Here is a 20,995-nt window from a genome sequence, read left to right as displayed (position 1 = left end):
TGTACTGAAACAAAAAACACTTGATGGCTTATTCGCTTTTAAAAAACATGAAGTGCCAGCTATTTTCTTAGGTAAAAAACGAAAAGCTCATCTGTTTTAAGTGTAATTAAATGAAATAATATGCAAACTGAAGTAGCTCCAGGAAGATGTTGAAATGTTCATCGTAGTTCGTCACTTTTAATCCAAGCAAAATGTTAGGACACTTAGTATCAGTTATTGAGTTTAAGCTTTGATTTCCAAATGCTCACAAGAATTACCAAATTTAAGAAAGTCGCAACAATAAGTCACCTGTGGTCAAACTACTTAGACTCCTCTTTGATCCCCACCCAGGCTCAAAGCTTCTGCTATGGTCATTTCCATGGAAATCTCCAAAAAGATTCTTTTTAAAATATCTTTCAAGCGTAGTTAGGGGTATTTAGACTTTTTGCTTTTCTTCAAAGCTTTGAAAAAAGTGTTATAATATTCCAAACGTTACATTTGTGCATATTTTTGGTAATCATTTGTGGGGTAATCGAATTTTCTAAACCACTGTAGATACGTAAGAACGTTGCAACATCTATTACCCAAAGGTCATAAGACTGTTAATGAATCCTCCTTGAACCTCCCAAATTAAAAGCTTTTATTATGACCAGGCATTTTAATGTAACTTAGGCACTGTACCAAGGGCGCCATTGTTACTCGAGCGCAACGTTAGATGGGGATGTCGATATCGCTTTCGTCACACCAATTCGTTTTAGTGTGAATCTGCCTGTTACATATGAATGAATGTTTTCAAAGTAAACCCTTTTCATCAATAGGGAAAAAAAACTGGATTGGACGCGTATGTCCCTTTCCCTTTGGACCATAAAACCATGCAAGTGCTGCATCAAGTATAACTCACGAAAATCTTGTTAATTTTCTCAACTTTTCAACTTTTTGGCATCCCTGCTCCTAAAAAAAAAATCAAGGTACTACCACTTAAATGTAATAACTCCTTATCCCCTTCCTCTAGATACCACCTTGATAGGATACCGTCTCTGCTTTAAATAACAAAAAGTAATTAAGTTATTGGCATCCCTGCTTTCAAAAAAAATAATCAATGTATTATCATTTAAATATGACAGTTCCATACCCCCCCCCCTCTGGATACCACCTTCATAGTATACCGCCTCTGCTTTAAATTAAAAAAAATGAACTTCTTGGGATCCCTGCTTTCAATAAATAACATTTCCAGCTATTATCATTTAAATATAATACCTCCCTACCCCCCCCCCCCTTCTGGATACCACCTTGATAGGATACCGTCTCAGCTTTCATTAGAAAAATAGTTTACTGAATAATTAACAAGGTAACTATATGGTTCAAACTAACACGCAAAATAACGTTAAACAGCTTAGTGTTCCTTGAAAAAAAATTTAGGGTATGAGTAAAGGGGTACAAAGAAAACAACAAAATGTCGAAATTATTCAGATATACCTCAAATTATTGGAAAACTGAGTGATAGATTCGCCATGGCATTCCATAAGATCCAAAGAATCGAATTAAAAGGGAGCACACACAAAAGCCAAATAAGGCCAGTAGCCTATGAGAATTCGAAAAATACCCAAAACAATGAACAAGTCCTAATGGGGGGTCCTGGGTCTATCAATATATTTCAATGGTTTCCCAGGGAATTTTATATCATTTTCTTCTGTCTCCACTTTAAATGAAAAAAATAATTATCTTTTTGGCATCCCTGCTTTCAATAAAAAAAAATGAGGTATCATCATTTAAAAATGATAGCCCCCTATACCCCTCCCCTATAGGCAATAATTTACAATTTATTTATGAAGCATATTTTTGGGGCAACTGCCGGTACAATCTTTAAGTCCCCAACCTTGTACATAGCTTAGTCTATTGCAAAATTTTGTCCCACCCGACGGCAGTTTTTTTTTTTGGGGGGGGGGGGGATAAAAAGGTTCCATTAAGAAGATTTTATTTTCTATAAATGGTTCAATAATTTAGTATTAAACATTAAGAAAATCTTATCTAAAAACAGCAAAAAAAAAATCTGCAAACTTACAATTCAGCTGTAGAAACAATCTGTAGGCTGTCAATTTCAAAATCCAACAAAAGGCTGAAGCTGTATAGTAGTGAATACGTTCTATAATTATATTCAACTTGAAAATAAAATTCTTGACTACGAATGATGTAAGAAATAGCGATTGGGTAACTACATTCGAAATGATTTAAACTCATTTCATAATGACGATACTTTTTTATTCAGCATATAAAAAACTGTGTATATTGCAATATTTGCAATAGCATATTGCACCTGTCTGGTTTTTATACAAAGTAACAAAAGAGACGAAAATTAATGAACAAGAGAGCAGTGAAGAATTATGGTATACAAAGTAATATTTGGCAGGGAAAGTCACTAGGGGTGGCACCGTGATTGCGTGATTTTCGGGGATTCGGGGAACCAAATTTTTTTTCGGGGTGAGGCATAGATTTTCGGAAAAATACCCGAAAATTCGGGGATAGTGCTCTGCTTGATTTCTAATCAGGAAAATTGAAATACTAAACCACACGAGAAGGAAAAGATCTGACTTTACGGTTGACACAATAAAGAATTGCCGTAAAAATAATTTAAAGTCGACCGAACGCCGCCACCTCTGCCGGCGGCGTTACGGCACTTCGGAGGCGATCGACTGGGCCTCTCGTCGGCGGCGTTCGGTCAATCTGCCGGCGCAGCGCCGGGGTCTATTCCAGATGATAAGTCATATTGAAAGCAAAATCATTCTGACGTTTCTACAAATTTTTCGAAAAAAGGATCGTTGCAAAAACAAGAAACTTTACTCATTAAAAAACAATTCTTAACAGGGGGAAAGAATAAATTTTTCAACGCTAACCCGAAACAGAAACAACCCGAACGTTTACCCGCAAAAATCTTTTTGTCCGTTGCACGTAGGGATTAAAACGTTGCACGTTTGTCCGTTTTGTCCGGCTTCCAAAGCCAACCTTCCCTCATCTCAGATCCTAGTTTAAAGTTAACAAAATTTTGAGTCATCAAACAGTTCGTGGTAACGAACTGTGTGTAAGAAGCACACGGCTTAATAGTAATCGAAACTCTAAAAACGGAATTTTGATATACACAAATACATCAAAGAATCGGCTAATTATACCGACTCGAAATATATAAGATTCATTAAGTTTAGTGCTTCTGATTTTTTTTTTTCTTTTTGCTTCAGATTAGGAATGCAATACAATTATATTTAGAATCAATTACGATGGTTGAATACAAAAATATTGAGGGGAGGGGAGAGAAATTCTTGATAAACAAGGAGGAACAACCCGTTTCTTTACAAGAGACAAGTAAATTCACTGCAAAATATAAAAAATCAAGTACTTTAAAAAGTTCAGTCTTTTTTTCAGGGTTTTCGTGGATAGCAGTGATCAGAACTTTAAATTCCTGACACGTGATTATTTTTTGTGTGTATTTTTCGTTACAAGTTTTTAAGCTAGAAATTTAGAAACGGCAAATAAAGTCAACTGCTATAGCCTATAGTTAAATATAGTCAACTGCTGCCCTAAAATCATTCAACTCTATAAGTTAATATGGCTACCCAAAGCTTTATAACTGATAAAAAAAAAAAGTGAAAAAAGAAAGTGTAAGTACATAAGTAAATACGCGTAAAAAAGGTAAAAAATCTAAAAAAGAAAAGAAATAATGCTGTGAGAAGTCAACTGCTGCACTAAAATCATTCAACTTTATAAGTTAATATGGCTACCTAAAGTCTTATAAGTGATAAAAAAAAAAGAAAAAAAAAGAACGTGCAAGTAAATAAGTAAATACGTGTAAAAAAGGTAAACAGTCTAAAAAAGAAAAAAAAAATGCTGTGAAAAGTCAACTACTGCACTCAAATCAGTGAACTTTATAAGTTAATATGGCTACCTAAAGTCTTATAATTGACAAAAAAAAAGTAAAAAAAAGCGTAAGTAAATAAGTAAATAAGTGTAAAAAAGTTAAAGTCTAAAAAAGAAAAGAATAAATGATATTTTGTAATGGCATAGGTATCAATAAGTAAGTGAACAATAAGTCAATATAGGTAAAAGTAATTAAGTATCAATAAATAAGTAAAAAAAGTAAATAAACAAGTGCAAAAAAAAGAAAAGGAAAAATCAAAGGAAAAGGAATGATACAGGAACAGGAATTGTATCGACAATGAGACATCAAGGAGGAATCAGAGAAATTTTTGCATCATTCCATTACTGACAATATTGTATTCATAGTCATAAATTGCACGTTTCTCTCTTAAATTCTTATTTTAAAACTATTTGACATTTTTGGTGGGCAATGCTTTTTCTCTTGTTTTTACTACATTATTGTCATATTTAACACTTACACTTTCTCTTGTTTCTACTACACTATTGACATATTTAACACTACACTATAAACTATTTGACATATTTGGTGGGTAATGCTTTCTCCATTGTTTTCTAAATTATTCGGCGACAAATACACTCTAATTCTGAATTTGCTCAGTTCTGAGACCTAAAAACTCTAAGTTATGTCTTCTATGATTTATTAATATCTGTAAAGAAAAAAATTAACGAAATAAAATGGACGAAAATATTGGACAAACAAAATGAATAGATGGGTAGGAAAGCTGCCTTCCTTCTTCAGGGCTATTAGAGAAAGTTAGAAAAAAAGAGGTTAACACTTTCTGTGCTAAAATGGGAAAGAAACAACGCGGAAAGTCAACAGAAAAAAAACAAATCAAAACTAAAACAGGAAGAATAACAAAAAAATAAAAACCAAACAAAGCAGAGAGCAAATTTCCCTTTAGTTTATCTTATAGCACTGAAGAAGAGAGGTAATTGTCCTCCCGAAATATTCGTTTGGTTCGTCCTGTATTTTCGTATTTCGTCCTGTATTAATTAATTAATATACATATTTACTCAATATATTATTTATATTACATTATTATTAACTATTATGGCATCTATTCAGTAAACCAGTATCTATTGAAACCCTTGCAGGTAAGAGATACGGCTACTAAGCGCTCTATTTTTGGTTGTAAAATTAGTGAATCATTGATTCCCAGGGTTCTACAGACAAGTCTTTTCTAGGAGTAATGGTAGGAAGATCTATTGCACGATAATTCTTTTTTAATAATAGAATCTTTGTAAAACTTCAACCATAAATTGTGTCCTCTATATTGAAGAAAAAAAAAAAACAAACCTTTCCTAAGTGTATTTTCTATTTCTGTGATCTTCTCTATAAGTCCAAGCTCTTTAGCAAGAAGCCTAGATTTGAGGAGCAATTTCTTCGGTATTCGGAATTCACCACATCGGAAGTGACACTGAAAAATGAGAAAATGTCACATCAATTTGTCAGAAAAGCACGAAATCTGATGTATCTCTCGAAGGAATGGAAATCAGAAGAAACATCTAAACTTTTGGTTTATTCGTTCCAATATCGTGATTGCTAAAAGTCAGCTCTATGGAATAGGGCTAGACTTAAAAAAGGATGGACACAAGAAAAATAAACCATACTTACATAACAGGGATTTTTTTTTTGGCCAGATCAATATGTATTTGGGAAAATACTTGGGTGTCAAATGAACAAGGTGCTTAAGTGTAGGAAAATAAACCGTAAAACATTTACATTAAATTTAATTCTACAAAAGATCGATAAATCAAGCTGCGCTGTTGTCACTTGCAAACAGTTGTGCAAATTATAAAAGCAATAAAGCCTTTGGAGGTAACAAATACTTAAAAAACTGAATGAACCCAATATTTTGGACACAACAAAATTAAGCTAAAGTATGGCCCTTGATTATCACAGCAATACCTGATCATAGAACATTTAGAAAGCAAAACAGTACATTGGAAGAATTTTTTGCAAATTATTAATAACCAAAAATATTTCCAAATGGTGCAAGTAAAAAAAAAAAAAGAAAAAAGATGCAAATGTTGTCACTTGCAAACAGTTGTGCAAATTATAAAAGCAATAAAGCCCTTGGAGGTAACAAATACTTAAAAAACTGAATGAACCCAATATTTTGGACACAACAAAATTAAGCTAAAGTATGGCCCTTGATTATCACAGCAATACCTGATCATAGAATATTTAGAAAGCAAAACAGTACATTGGAAGAATTTTTTGCAAATTATTAATTACCAAAAATATTTCCAAATGGTGCAAGTAAAAAAAAAAAAAAAAGAGTGCAAGCCAAAAATGGCACAAACAAAACGACATAAAGCTATAAAAGTAATAAAACCCACGGAGGTAAAAAAAAAACTTACAAAACCGAATCAAGCCAAGATTCTGGATACAACAAAATAAATATGAAGTATGTTCACACTGTCATGGGCTATCATTAGCGAAACATGGTCGAAGAATATTGAGAAAACGAAACAGTATATTAGAAGAAGCTTGACAAATATATTAATGTCGAAAGAAAAATTTTTTTTTCATACTATATCGGTAAAAGACTTCTAAAAGGAATGGCAGAAAAGTGTTGAGAAGTCCAATGTTCTTCAGTTTCAAAGTAATCATCTAGCTCAGAAGGGCAAATATAAACAATAGTAATCAACTTTTGAACCCAAGACTTTCAATGTTCGATTCCTTCAATCAAACAAAAAAGTAAACAATAGAAAGACCACATATCCATCCCTCAAAATTTCGAATGAAGTGGAAAGAGGGAAAAAAGAGATATCTTCAAAGAGGAAATGAATCTTTCCCGCCTGTCCTTGAAAAGATCAAGTGAAAGCTTCGTCAACATTTTTTCGAAAGCACTCAATGGAAACGCTTTCTCTGAACAAGGCTTTGAAGTGTATCCTTAAAAAAACCAAATGCTTGCAACTCAAGTAATTAAGAGATTTTAACGACTTCGCTGTTCTTTGGTATAAAGCTCTCTGAAACAGAATGATCAAATTCCAAAAACCAAAAATCTTTTTCTGTCAAAACAAAACTCAAATCTTTTTTTTATATCTATTGCGGTGAATTTTAGTGAGTAGGCTACTTGAACTTTAATTCATATATGAAACTGGTCGCCTTGATAAGGGACTAAACTTATGCTGAAACTTAATTTGCAATTAAAGATTAGAGTTTAAAGTTTATTTTTTCATCTCCAAGACGAAAAACCTCATTTTCTTGTCAAAACAAGATTCAAACAAGATCAGTCTAATTTTATATATGAAGCTGATTGTCTTAGTAAGAAACTTAACATAAATTGAAGCTTAATTTATAACTAAAGTTTATTGCTCGAAGATTAACTTTTTAATTTTCGAAATAAAAAAGCCTCATTTTCTTGTCCAAACAAGATACAATTCTTTCTTTTGTATCTCTGATTAAATTTAGTTATAACTTGAAGTTAAATTAACGAATTTAAAGTTAATTAAAAAGATCTGGAAGTTAATTAAAAAGATCTGGTGAATTTAATTACTACAACAAAATTAATTTGCATTCGAAAGTTAATGTCAAGATCAAGATTACTTAAATTACACAAGACAACAAAAATAAAACATGACAAAAGGCAAGTCAGACATACTGATCATAGATGAATAGGGAAATAACAGATGTTGATCTGGAGACCATATAACTTGTTCGATAAACATGTGCTTACATTAGGGCGTGCGCTTCGACAGTTAACTTCATGGAATTAAAAATTACCAATTACTGGTTAAAAACCTAATTAATATTTCTTTTTAAAAATTGGCAAATTGGCAAAACCTGTTTGCACATAAACTAAAAGCAGATTAAATACAACAAAAAAAAAAAACAAATAAAAGAAAAAAAAACGAAGTTCTAAATGCAGTTGAGCCTCGTCAGATCATCGCCCAAACCTTACGGTGGTTCGGTGATTTAACCTACACGCTGGCAGAAATACATGCCAGCACACTATTCAATTTTAATCCTCTGTACATGAATGGAAGCCTCAGCACAGAAGACCTCGGTTTAAATGGAGGAGTATCCTTGTCCAGTACCTCTCCACGATGGGTACTGACATCTATGAAGCAGTTGTACCTGCACAAGACCATTCAGACTGGAGGCAAAAAACTGCATCTCTCTCTTCGTTGGGTCACTAGCAAAAGCAATAGGTCAAGAAGTCAAATACCACAGCTTATTAACTAATGTGTACCGCTAGGAAGCTTTCCAGAGGAGGGGGCAAATACCATCATGACCTTTGTTTCTACCAAGACTTAAATAGGAATATTTCTTATTTGCCTATTTTTATATATTTTTATGACTCCGTCCTTACAAAGGGGGGTGGGGATTGCTCCCTTATTTCACCTCGCCAGTGTCCAAGTATTAACTTACATTACCGTACCGTATATATGTCTCAAATAGATTAAAGTCTAAAGATAGTAACGAAACTGTTTCCCTGTAAATGTCAAAAGTGTTCAACTTAAATGGTAAGAACGAACATAGGTTATTAATAAATTTGAGCATAAATCAATTATTAAAGGTCATTTTTAGTTTATACAAATTTAAAATTTAGTTTAAAACACAAAATGTAGATACCAGAAGTTAAACTGATAGTACATAAGAAAAGAAATAAATCAAAATACGAGAGCTCCTCGAAACTTTTTACATTGTACGAGGTACATGAAGAAAGGTGAGAAAATAAATAAATCCTTCCCAAAAGTTTAAAAATTTAGTTTTATATTCAATAAGATTAGTTATTTTACAGAAGCTAATAGTTTCTTATATGATTAATCAACTTTTTCATTCCCTAGTGGCACATTTGACGAATGATGTACCTGGGGCTGTGAAGTATCTTATAAAAATAAACAAGTTTAGTTCAACTTAATTTGAGCTAGTTTTTATCCACCTGGATGTTGTTTATATATATATATATATATATATATATATATATATATATATATATATATATATATATATATATATATATATATATATATATATATATATATATATATTGATGAAAATTATTCGAGAATGATAATTACTCCTGATAATCTGCACTTCTTGAAAAAAATTATCGGGCTTGGGAGGAGGTCTGAAATACAAAAATAAAAACGTTTTCCGATCTAAATTTTCAAGCTTCTTATGCAGGATTCTTTGACAAAATTTGGCACTTCAGGGATGCTGTTTTATAGCAACAGGCATCTGAGACATGAAAAAGTTTTTAGATGTACAATATGTTAATGAAACATTAAAAAAACAAAGTACTTCACAATCAACGCCTCCCAAAAACGGATTCTTGAGATATCAACTCTCGTTTTCATTAAAACACTATATAAGCATTGCAACTAGAAACCGTATTATCCAAACAGTGCACAGATTTGGATCCAAAGATTATCTTCTTTATCCTTTGAAGTTCTAGGTCGACTTCTTAAAGGGAAATTAATAAGTAATTAAGCTGATATAATCAAAGCACAAATGCAATCAGAGGTCATAGGAGAGAACAGAGTAAGAATTCTGGGGAATAAATTAGATGCGCTAGAGCAGCACACCTTTAGACCTAATGATAAACACGTTTCACACATTTCAATCGTGCTTATTAGGGTTTCTAAAGTTATATGTTATTCTGGGTTTTCTAAAGTGAATATAACCTGCAATTCTAATATTTGTCTTCTTTTCCAAAATTGAATAAAAGTAGGAAACAAATTAAATAATTATGAAATACCGATATACGTTTCATGATTCCTTATGGTTATATTTCCCTTTATTTCATTTAAATTTGCGTCTATTTCACGTTACGAATAATGTTCAAGAAACCAACTCGGTTCTTCAACTTAAAATCAGAACTTTGCCAATTATTCATGAAGCTATTATGTTACTTTTGGGGTAGTTCAGACATACTGGTATAAATGTCCCTCAGTTTGTGCACATGGTAAAGAAAAACGTTTAACTAACGCCACTGCACTGGAACTTAATAGTAATCAATACGGAATGATGAACAAGAAAATAAAGACAGGAAGGTTAAACGGCCAAATGAATATAGATGAAATAATTTTTTTTTGTTTAAAGGAAAGAGGTGAACATATACACGTTTGTGGGCCATACATACTTTTCCAGGAAAAATATTTTTCGATGATGGACACACCTATCATGTTTGTACTCCAAATTCTTATGGACCAAGCACATACATAGTAATTTACTTTGGGGGGGGGATATCTTTTGAAAAATGCCAAAAATAAGCAAATCTTACAGAAAACCTAAAATATTATAAGATAAACCAAAAACACAGAATTCACAAAGGGGGAGGGGAGTAGATATAAGGGTCCATTTCCTTCATCAGGAGCATCAATAAATAATTGGCAAAATATTAGGGAAAAAAAGCTACCATACACAGTATCCTTTAATTGGTGTCCTGAAGGGTATACCCACTTTCTACCACCTGGTGTATATCTCAGAAAGCCACGCATGTCCCGAGTTTCACCACGCTTGGCACAGTTTCCGCCACGATTGGGACAGTTTCTGCCATGTTTGGCACACTTCTGCCGTGCTCGGCAAGTTCTGTTTAGTGTACTGATTTCTTAAAGAGGACGCCCCTCAGGTGTCCTAGTTTAAGGTTTTTTTTCACCGTCCCATAAAGAACTGTTAGCTTTTTTAAAATTTTGAGATAGCTATTTTGTTCAGCGTAGGGTTTTAAGTTATGGCCTGGGGGCATCTAAGAACGTTGTTGGCACAATGTAGTATTTATTATTTTTTTCCTTTAGACCAGGGCACCAGTTGTCAAGTTGTCGTAGAAACTTCGAAAAGGGCTGATTCAATTTGAAATTTGCCGTCCCATAAAAAACAGTTTTTACATTATTTTTTGACAAATCCTATCAAATTTGAGAATTCGAAGCGCAATATTCAGAAAACAGACAATGCAGCAAAGTACAATAACTAATTTCTATACTATACTATAATATAGAAATTAGAAATAGTATAATTTCTATATAGTATAACATCGGTAGAGAATTTGGGACTGCTAATATTTCTTGACAAAACTTTTGGACAAATCGGAGGCAAAATCTTTTTCCGTGACTCTGACTTGACCAATGAGAGCACGAATTAGCTTGTTCCCTCAAAAGCTTCTCGGCTTCACAAACAATCCTTCAAATTTTTAAGCCTTATTTCAAAGCTGCGTTGTTTTTTTTTCAATTTCCCATCCAATTATATCGTTTCTGCAATTCGTTCGCTGAACGACTTGCAAGTTTTGAAGTTTTTCCGTATACACCGGCCTAACAACCGCTGTTACTTAAGAATTTAGCTAATCTAGAATAGATGCGACAGACAACTCCACTAATTGTCTACATTAACCGGGGTAATTTGCTTACCCCAGCAACATATTTGATAACGTAATTCAGAACAGGAGCACTTACTCTGCACGCAAATTAGTAGCCATCAATATGGTCATCAATATTGTTCAGTTTTTCTGATGAGGCAGCAGCTGTCTTTAAAATATTTAGAGCCTCCTCATACTGAAGGATGTGTAGGAAGCAACATATTTGATAAATTAATTATGAAAAGGAGCACTTACTCTGCACGCAAACGAGTAGTCATCAAAAAGGTCATCAATATTGTTCAGTTTTTCTGAGGAGGCAGCAGCTTTTTTGATAAAATTAAGAGCCTCCTCATACTGATGGATGAGGAGGAAGCAACATATTTGATAAAGTAATTAAGAACAGGAGCACTTACTCTGCACGCAAATGAGTAGTCATCAATATGGTCATCAATATTGTTCAGTTTTTCTGAGGAGGCAGCAGCTGTCTTGATAAAATTAAGAGCCTCCTCATACTGATGTATGATTAGGAAGCAACATATTTGATAACGTAATTATGAAAAGGAGCACTTACTCTGCACGCAAACGAGTAGTCATCAATAAGGTCATCAATATTGTTCAGTTTTTCTGATGAGGCAGCAGCTTTCTTGATAAAATTAAGAGCCTCCTCATACTGATGTAATTTTTCAAATATTCCAGCTAAATTTCGAAAACATCGCCATAAATCCTCTTGTATGTCCTTACTCTCGGAATTCTCATAACGCAGAAATATTTGTAAGGCCTGAAAAAAAAAATTGTTAAAATTCGTCTCTATAGTCTATACCTATGCTCCTGATCTAGCCTAATTGTTTAATCAACAAATAATTTAGTTATTTAATCTAATTAATTGGTTATATTCAAACTAATTATTTTATTATCTAACTTATTATTTCATCTTTTTAATTATTAACCTATTTTTTATTTATATTTTATTTACATTTTGTATTTAAACAAAATTTATATATTATTATTTAAATTTACATATTTAAAAAAATTAAATGTTTTACTGTTTATTACCTACAGTTTAATTATTATTTTTATATCAAAAGACGCCTTTTTCACTATCTTCTTAATATATTTTACCCGTTATAAATATGTTTTCGTTTAAATTGTAAATGGATAGGTAGGCTAGTCAGAAAATTGTTTTTTGAAAATCTCCCAATACATTTTCCCAACTATTTATTTCTATACTTATAACTTATGCCCTTTTTTAATATTAGATCGCCTACCCACATAGCTACATCTCGCTGAAACAGAAAAGGAAGTGTAATAATAGTCACCCTTTAAGAGATCAAAGACGAAAAGAAATCCTAATAGAAATACTACAAGATTAAAGCGTAAAGATCAATAAAAACAATTAAATTCGCTTCATGGATATATTTTAATATCTGGAAGACTTATGTAGAATTTGGATGAGTAAAAGGCGAATTTTAAAGGTTTTTGAAGTGATATTAACACAATAGATCGTTTTGTTGTTCCCTAGCTAACCTATTAGAGTGGAAAACTATTATAAATCCTTGAACCTAAACTTGATAGCGATATCAAGGTAAACAACGGCTTTCTGGGCTAAAATTTTTAGATACGGTACCTTGAAGAAAGTAACACAGCCAGACAAGGGCGTATCCAGGATTTTTGTTCGGGGGGAGGGATGAAAACAACTTTACAAAACGCTATATTCAACGCACTATATTCAAAATTTGAATATATAAATTTTTTGTTACTTTTTCACGAGTCGGACAAACATTTTGCGGTGGGTTAAACCCGTTAACCCCCCCCCTCTGGATAGGCCCTTGTTACCAGGTGAATAGAATTTCCAGGAGTCAATATCAATCGTTGTTGTTTTTAAAAGTTTCACTCACATGAAAACTAGGAAAACAAAATTATAAAATACTGAACCAAAGAATTCATGCAGATAATACGTTCTTTAGTCAACTTAAATTTAAGGAAAAAAAAAAATATGTAAGCCACTCAACCAGGCTGCCTACTTGATTCCTGTATTCCGTACATCCAGCGGAAACAGAGCTGCTGATACAATTGTACACAATTTTTTATGAAGAATACTAGATTAAAAAAAAAAATGTATTTTTCAAAATTCAGGGTGAGGGGCTATTTTTTTGGTTTTCTCAATTTTTCAGTGAAATTACCCAAAACACCTAATTTTCCGTGAAAATAACATCAAAATGGTATTTTTCAAAATTTATAAGGGGGCGGGGGATCAAAAATAATATGAGGGGCAAATATGCGGATTTTACAAATCATAAAATAAATCATCCGTTTTCTTCAACTACAGCTGTTATTTTATCGTTTTTTATTTAATATTTCTTTCTACTTTTGTTTCTTTCTATTTTATTAATTCCTTTATACTATTTTTATTTACTTTCTTTACTTTACTACGTTTGCTTCCTTTCTACTTTATTTGTTTATTCTAGTTTTGTTTCTTCAGTTCTCATTTCTTTTCTTCTACTCATCGTTTCTATCAATTTTTATGTTAATGAGGAGGCCAACGAAGGTAGAATAAATTTATCCAGTATTCTCGGCAATTTTTTTCATGCCGGGTTTCTTTATCATATTTTGTTATCAAATCTATTTACTATATAGAGTATGACAATACAGTGACAACAGCGAAGGTAGAAGGTATATATATATTATATATATATATATATTTATATAATAAAAAGAAGGAGAGAAAGCGATACCTTGAGTGGGCTATGCAAATACCAGCACATGGTATGTAAAGGGTTGGCCACCTATGCACTAAACAATGAAACTCCTATGTAATACACTATATTTGCATCTCAGTATGTTCGTTAGAATAAATATAATACAGACAAAAAAATAATACCACTACTAAAATAATAATAATAATAATAGCTCACTATAGCACCAAGGCGCCCGAGGCCAATCCAAATGTACACTTTCCCACGTCCACTGCAATCAATTCAAAGCTTCATTCTTTACCCCCCCCTAACCACTAATGTCACTAACCATATACATAGAAAATGTAGGTATTGAACTTTAATTCATATATGAAACTGGTTGCCTTAATAAGGGACTAAACTTATGTTGAAACTTAATTTGCAATTAAAGATTAGAGTTTAAAGTTTTATTTTTTCATCTCCAAGACGAAAAACCTCATTTTCTTGTCAAAACAAGATTCAAACAAGATCAGTCTAATTTTATATATGAAGCTGATTGTCTTAGTAAGAAACTTAACATAAATTGAAGCTTAATTTATAACTAAAGTTTATTGCTCGAAGATTAACTTTTTAATCTTCGAAATTAAAAGCCTCATTTTCTTGTCCAAACAAGATACAATTCTTTCTTTTGTATCTCTGATTAAATTTAGTTATATGATTAGCCCCAAAGAAAAATCCTCCACGGAAAGATTCTCCCGAGTAACCCCCTCCTCCAAAGTTCTCTATTTTCAACATATAGAAGCATATTACCCCCCCCCTTCCTAGTCAATGGCACAAACAAAACGACATAAAGCTATAAAAGTAATTACAATAAATACAATACAATAAAGTGATTATTTATTGACTTAAATAGGCCACCTATGCACTTTTTTATACACTATAATATATACACTTTTTTATATACACTATTTTATACACTATATTTGCATCTCAGTATGTTCGTTAGAATAAATATAATGCAGACAAAAAAATAATCTATATAGTAAATAGATTTGATAAAAAAATATGATAAAGAAACCCGGCATGAAAAAATTGCCGAGAATACTGGATAAATTTATTCTCCAGTAATAAATATATATATATATATATATATATATATATATATATATATATATATATATATATATATATATATATATTATAAATAAATATATATATATATATATTTATATAATAAAAAGAAGGAAAGAAAGCGATACCTTGAGTGGGCTATGCAAATACCAGCACATGGTATGTAAAGGGTTGGCCACCTATGCACTAAACAATGAAACTCCTATGTAATACACTATATTTGCATCTCAGTATAAATCTATCATTTTTAAATGATAATACCTCATTTTTTTTATTGAAAGCGGGGATGCCAAAAAGATAATTATTTTTTTCATTTAAAGTGGAGACAGAAGAAAATGATATCAAATTCCCTGGGAAACCGTTGAAATATTTTGATAGACTTTGATTAGTGCTATGTACGAGAATAACACTGCTGCGGTTAAGGTAGGAAACGAGGTTAGCAGCTAGTTTTGTATTAAATCAGGAGTTAAGCAGGGTTGTGTTCTATCCCCCTTTCTATAGATTATTTTGATGGACTTTGTCTTAAGGAGCCCCCCCCTTCCTAGTCAATGGCACAAACAAAACGACATAAAGCTATAAAAGTAATAAAACCCACGGAGGTAAAAAAAAAAACTTACAAAACCGAATCAAGCCAAGATTCTGGATACAACAAAATAAATATGAAGTTATATATATATTATATATATATATATATATATTATTTATTTAAATTTAATCAGATTTAATTTTTGTTTCTTCAGTTCTTTAATTAAAATTTAAATTTAATCAGATTTAAGTAAATAAGTAAATTAAATAAAGAATTAGACTACATTTTGTGTTTTAAACTAAATTTTAAATTTGTATAAACTAAAAATGACCTTTAATAATTGATTTATGCTCAAATTTATTAATAACCTATGTTCGTTCTTACCATTTAAGTTGAACACTTTTGACATTTACAGGGAAACAGTTTCGTTACTATCTTTAGACTTTAATCTATTTGAGACATATATACGGTACGGTAATGTAAGTTAATACTTGGACACTGGCGAGGTGAAATAAGGGAGCAATCCCCACCCCCCTTTGTAAGGAAGGAGTCATAAAGATATATAAAAATAGGCAAATAAGAAATATTCCTATTTAAGTCTTGGTAGAAACAAAGGTCATGATGGTATTTGCCCCCTCCTCTGGAAAGCTTCCTAGCGGTACACATTAGTTAATAAGCTGTGGTATTTGACTTCTTGATCTATTGCTTTTGCTAGTGACCCACATTTTCTACATTGAATTCATGAATTCTTTGGTTCAAAAATTGTGTACAATTGTATCAGCAGCACTAACCATATAATGTCAAATCTATTTGTCAAATCTATTACTTTTTATGTAGCGAAGGTTCTATGTCTAATAGTTACTTTCTACTTTATTTCTATATTTTACTTTTGTTTCTTTAGTTCTCCATTTCTTTTCTTCAATTAATCGTTTTGTTTCTACCAAATTTTATGTTAATGAGGACGGCCAACGAAGGTAGAATAAATTTATCCAGTATTCTCGTCAATTTTTTTTTATTCCAGTTTTCTTTATCCATTTTGTTATCAAATCTATTTACTATATAGAGAATGTCAAATCTATTTGCATTCTATTTTTCTATGGCTAATGTTTACTTTCTACTTTATTTCTTTATTCCACTTTCGTTTCTTTAGTTCTCCATTTCTTTTCTTCAATTAATCGTTCTTTCTACCAAATTTATGCTAATGAAGACGGCCAATGATGGTAGAATAAATTTATTCAGTATTCTCGTCAACTTTTTTATGCCGGTTTTCTTTATCCTATTTTGTTATCAAATTTATTTACTATATAGAGTATGTGAAATCTATTTACTTTTTATTTTTCTATGTCTAACAGTTACTTTCTACTTTATTTCTTTATTCCACTTTTGTTTCTTTAGTTCTCCATTTCTTTTCTTCCATTTATTGTTGTTTCAACCAAATTTTATGCTAATGAGGACGGCCAATGAAGATGGAATAAATTTATTCAACATCAAGCCACCTGAGGCGAACCGAGCCACGCACTCTCCTCCTCCATCTCAATCTACTCAAAGTCTCCCTCTTTATACCCTCCCAAGAAGATCCTATTTCCCTTAAACCTTTCCTATATTACCATGTTTAGGCATCTCAACCAGCATCGCAGAGTATGTCTAATCTGTTGCATGTTCAATATAAACTGAATACGAATTCAAATAGTTGATTCCTAATAGGAACTTGACTAGGTGATATAGCAACCTAAAGTCTTATAATTGTTTCTGATACCGTATAAAAATAGGTAATCTTGGAAACAGAAATCTAATCAAAATCCAGACATAGAGGTGGTATAAGGGATAGAATCAAAATGGATAAAATTTCTGACACAGTCCCATGACTAGTGGAAAATATAAACCATGATTTACGTATCTTCATGCCTAAAACGAAAGAGCAAAAACACAATTTTTTGAAACCAATAGAAAGTGAGAAACATTGTTCTAGTATATCTATATTCAGTGGCCAAAATTTACAAAAACGTTTCTCTGGATCTTTCTGTTGGGGAGGGAGTGCCAGAAGCCCGATAAAGCTCATTTTTAGGCATAAGTTTTCTAATTTCTAGAGGTCCTTCAGATCAATATGGAGAGAAGTTTTACCCCCTAACTTATTTATATATTTAATTTATAAATTGATTATTTAATTATCTGCTTATTTAATACGGCATTGGCACAATAGTTCATTCCGCAAGCAGGCATATGAAAGCAAAGGTATACTATACTGAAAACCTTAGAGAATATGGAAAAGTAAATAAATCTGGATATTTTGGGGTACAACCGTCGGAAGGCCCCTCAGCATACGTACCACCCTGTGCCTCAGGATATTATCAACTCTTAAAAAGGCAAGAAAATGATACAAAAACCTATTAAATTCAAATGTGAGCTCCCCTAAGTATTTAGGTCTCTTAAATTCTGTTCATTTGGAGGAATATATTTAAAAAAAAGCGTTCACGTTCAATTTGGTTACTGAAGGGGTTATAGCTCCCCTTTTATCCCAGAAACATCTTGATTCTGAGATAAGATCACACTGAAACGCTTACCTCCGTCTAATTATCTTTGATGAAGAATTATCTTTGGAATTTCAGATCTCCACACTGTGGAAATACGATTTACATATAATCATCCCCAAAACGAGTGTATTAAATATTTTTCAGTATAACTAGCTAGAAAGTGAAAAATGTTCCTATATTACACTTGTAATAAATTGAAAATAACAACTAGCAGGGATATTTTTCACGTGAGGTTCGAAGAACTAGGTTGATTAGAATAACCGAAATCCGTGAAAATTCAAAGAAGATTTGTTTAATATCTTTAAGAAGTCAACAAGAATCATCAAAAATTTAAGGTTCAAGCGTTTCAACAAGGATTAAGGTCCAATCTTGTCGGTAAAAAATAAAAGCTTAAAAATTTTAACCAAGAAATTCCTTGGTTAGCAAAATAAATACAAGAGTTTGAAACTGCGTCATTTCTAGAATAGATTCCAAACGGAATGAGCTAATTTTAAAGTGATTTCATCATTGCCCGACAAGACAGACCAGTCTCTTGCAGCAAATGGCATAAGATATCGTTAATGCAGATACCTCAGTCATGTACTACGCATGGACAATTTCCGCCAATCGAGTGCAGCTCTCTAAGGGCAACCAAGAGGTACACACCATAGATCTCCCCAAAAACACCCTGCAACAAGCGTACCAGACAGATCTATGTTACACATCAATCAAACATATGTGGGAGGCCATACTGGCGGCACCATGTCAATAGAAAAATAGGCGGCACCTTACCTAGGGTGCCTCTGGACGCCCTGGGAAAGGTGTTCCGGAACAGATATAAGGTCTAAGGTAAGGTCGTCACTGCATAAAGAGTTTCACCAGAAAACGTCTATTCGTTGGGTCTATCGTCTATCGTTGAATTCTAATATAAGAACACCGTACTTTATAAAAAGTATCACAGACATCTTTATTTTTATACGGACAGCGAAGGATACTTACTTGATAGTGGGTTCTTCCATAATCATTTTAGAAATAACACATGGAAGTTTCATATTTTTAAGTCTTACAAAAATTAGATTTCATCTGGGGACGGCTGAAATTTTAAGGACCGAGATTATTTTTCATTATCATAATGTCCAATTCAAGATAACTCTGTCCAAGTTTCTATGTCTTTAGAGCGAGGTTTTATAAAAATTAACCTTAAAAGAGGCCACTAAAAACTATCTTTGGAACAATCTTTGGAAGTTCTTTGGAAAACTAATCTTTGGAAATCTCTGGAAAATCTTTGAAAACTAACCAATCTTTGGAAAACTAACTGCCAACAATCTTTGAAAAGTTCTTTCCTCGAAAGTTCTTCTATCCAATGTCAGAGAAGAAAATTGCTGCACAGAACCGTTTCTAGGGTTGGTTGAGCCTGGGGAAAAATTAAAATTAATGATAGCCCCCTCCCCCTCCTCCCGACTCAAATATAAGCAAAAAATCCGAATCAAAGTGCAGACCTTTGATCAACGTAGACCATTCCCCCGCCACACCCCTATCCAGCTGTAGCGCCCTGGGCAGCTGACCCGGTTGCCCCTCCCTCTAGGAACGACTCTGCTGCTACGTACCTTTTTGAAGTTTTCAACGGCTGATTCAATATCGTTCTTAGTTTCACAAACTAAGCCGATGTTCATCACCGCTCTTCCAGTCATGCTATCTATTTCCACATCTTTTCCGCCCCTGAAATTTAATAAATAATCATTGAATTACTGATTTTTAATGAATATTACTTTGAATTTTTTTATAATCCAATATCAAACAAATATTCGAAATCTCTTATAGCGATGGTTAAGGGTTAAACGTTTTTTTTTCTTCCAATGCGTGTCCAAGCATGGCCTTAAATATGCCACATTTTTTCAACTATTGAAGAGCTCTTCAGCTTCATAAAACAACACATTAAACAACGGAGGAAAGGAAGAAAAGGTTATAGGGTTTCGAGATTTATATACTACCAAACATTTCATTTTTTTTTTTACCTTTTTGCCACCCATTTTCGGAAAAAAAAACAATGCTGACACAAGAAACTTACTTTCCAGCTATTTTTTGAAGATTCAAATATGATATAATTCACTTTGGAACAAAACTGAAATGTCTAAGCGCTTTTTGATCCATAACAGAAGCAGGAAATAAATTGAACCAACTTATGGCGCACTTCCTGTTATTTTTGCCCATTTCCCGCTATTTTTTGAAGCTTTAAAGCACTTTTTAAAAATACTCAAATGTCTAAGCGTTTTCCAATCTATAAGTTTTACCAAAAAAAAGAGAAAAAAAATGGCACAAAAGGATTAAAATTACAACAACCTGTATAAGGAATGTGATGACAAAAAAAAATCAATCTAAGCTATGAACTTTAAATTAATTAATGCAATGAGTAACGTATATACTTCCTTTAAGTAATTATAACTGAAAACGAAAGAACGAGAAAAAGGTCTTCGCCGATGTTGGGACATGAACCCACGAGCGATCGGTAACTAGCCACAACCCGTACACATCTGGCATACCAGGAATCTTTGATAGAGTTTCATTGTAAACTTTGCTGCTCAGGAAAGTACAATAAATAAACTGGTAACACAAATTAATTAGACACACGATTTAACTTCTCCCGATAAGATAAAAGGGAGGTGCTCCTGACCGACCAGAAGCCCTGGGGGGTTCTTCCAATCAAGCATCTACTCAGAAAAGAGTCAATTCCCTGTATCGTTCATATAGATCACATGCTTTTTGCATTTTTTTCAAAATTATCCCTCATCTCCTTTGGGAAAAAAAGATACTATCTGCTATCCAAATGCTATTAAAAACTAAGAGCGTTTTTGCTTCTCACAAATTTGCAACAAAATTGGTTACAAAAATCTCACATTTCCAACTATTTGCAGAAGTCTAAAATTAGGATATACTGCACTTTGGAAA

The 20,995-nt window shown here is 32.5% G+C and overlaps 1 protein-coding gene across 2 annotated transcripts in view; it reads right to left on the bottom strand.

The window, feature by feature from the left end:
* The window catches only part of LOC148956066 (tonsoku-like protein), a 252,279-nt gene that overhangs the window by 189,210 nt on the left and 42,074 nt on the right, over nucleotides 1–20,995 (bottom strand). For both annotated transcript variants that reach the window (XM_089092042.1, XM_089092127.1), the window contains 3 exons: nucleotides 19,657–19,768; nucleotides 11,782–11,988; nucleotides 5,204–5,324 (listed from right to left, as the gene is read on the bottom strand). In XM_089092042.1, coding sequence (XP_088948168.1) covers nucleotides 5,204–5,324; nucleotides 11,782–11,988; nucleotides 19,657–19,768 — 440 coding nt within the window. The remainder of the gene's footprint in view (nucleotides 1–5,203; nucleotides 5,325–11,781; nucleotides 11,989–19,656; nucleotides 19,769–20,995) is intronic.

Source organism: Artemia sp. Qi Xiang Cuo, chromosome 1, assembly GCF_049724085.1.
Source record: "Artemia sp. Qi Xiang Cuo chromosome 1, ASM4972408v1, whole genome shotgun sequence".
Classification (NCBI taxonomy): domain Eukaryota; kingdom Metazoa; phylum Arthropoda; class Branchiopoda; order Anostraca; family Artemiidae; genus Artemia; species Artemia sp. Qi Xiang Cuo.
This window is presented reverse-complemented; position numbering and strand designations above follow the sequence as displayed.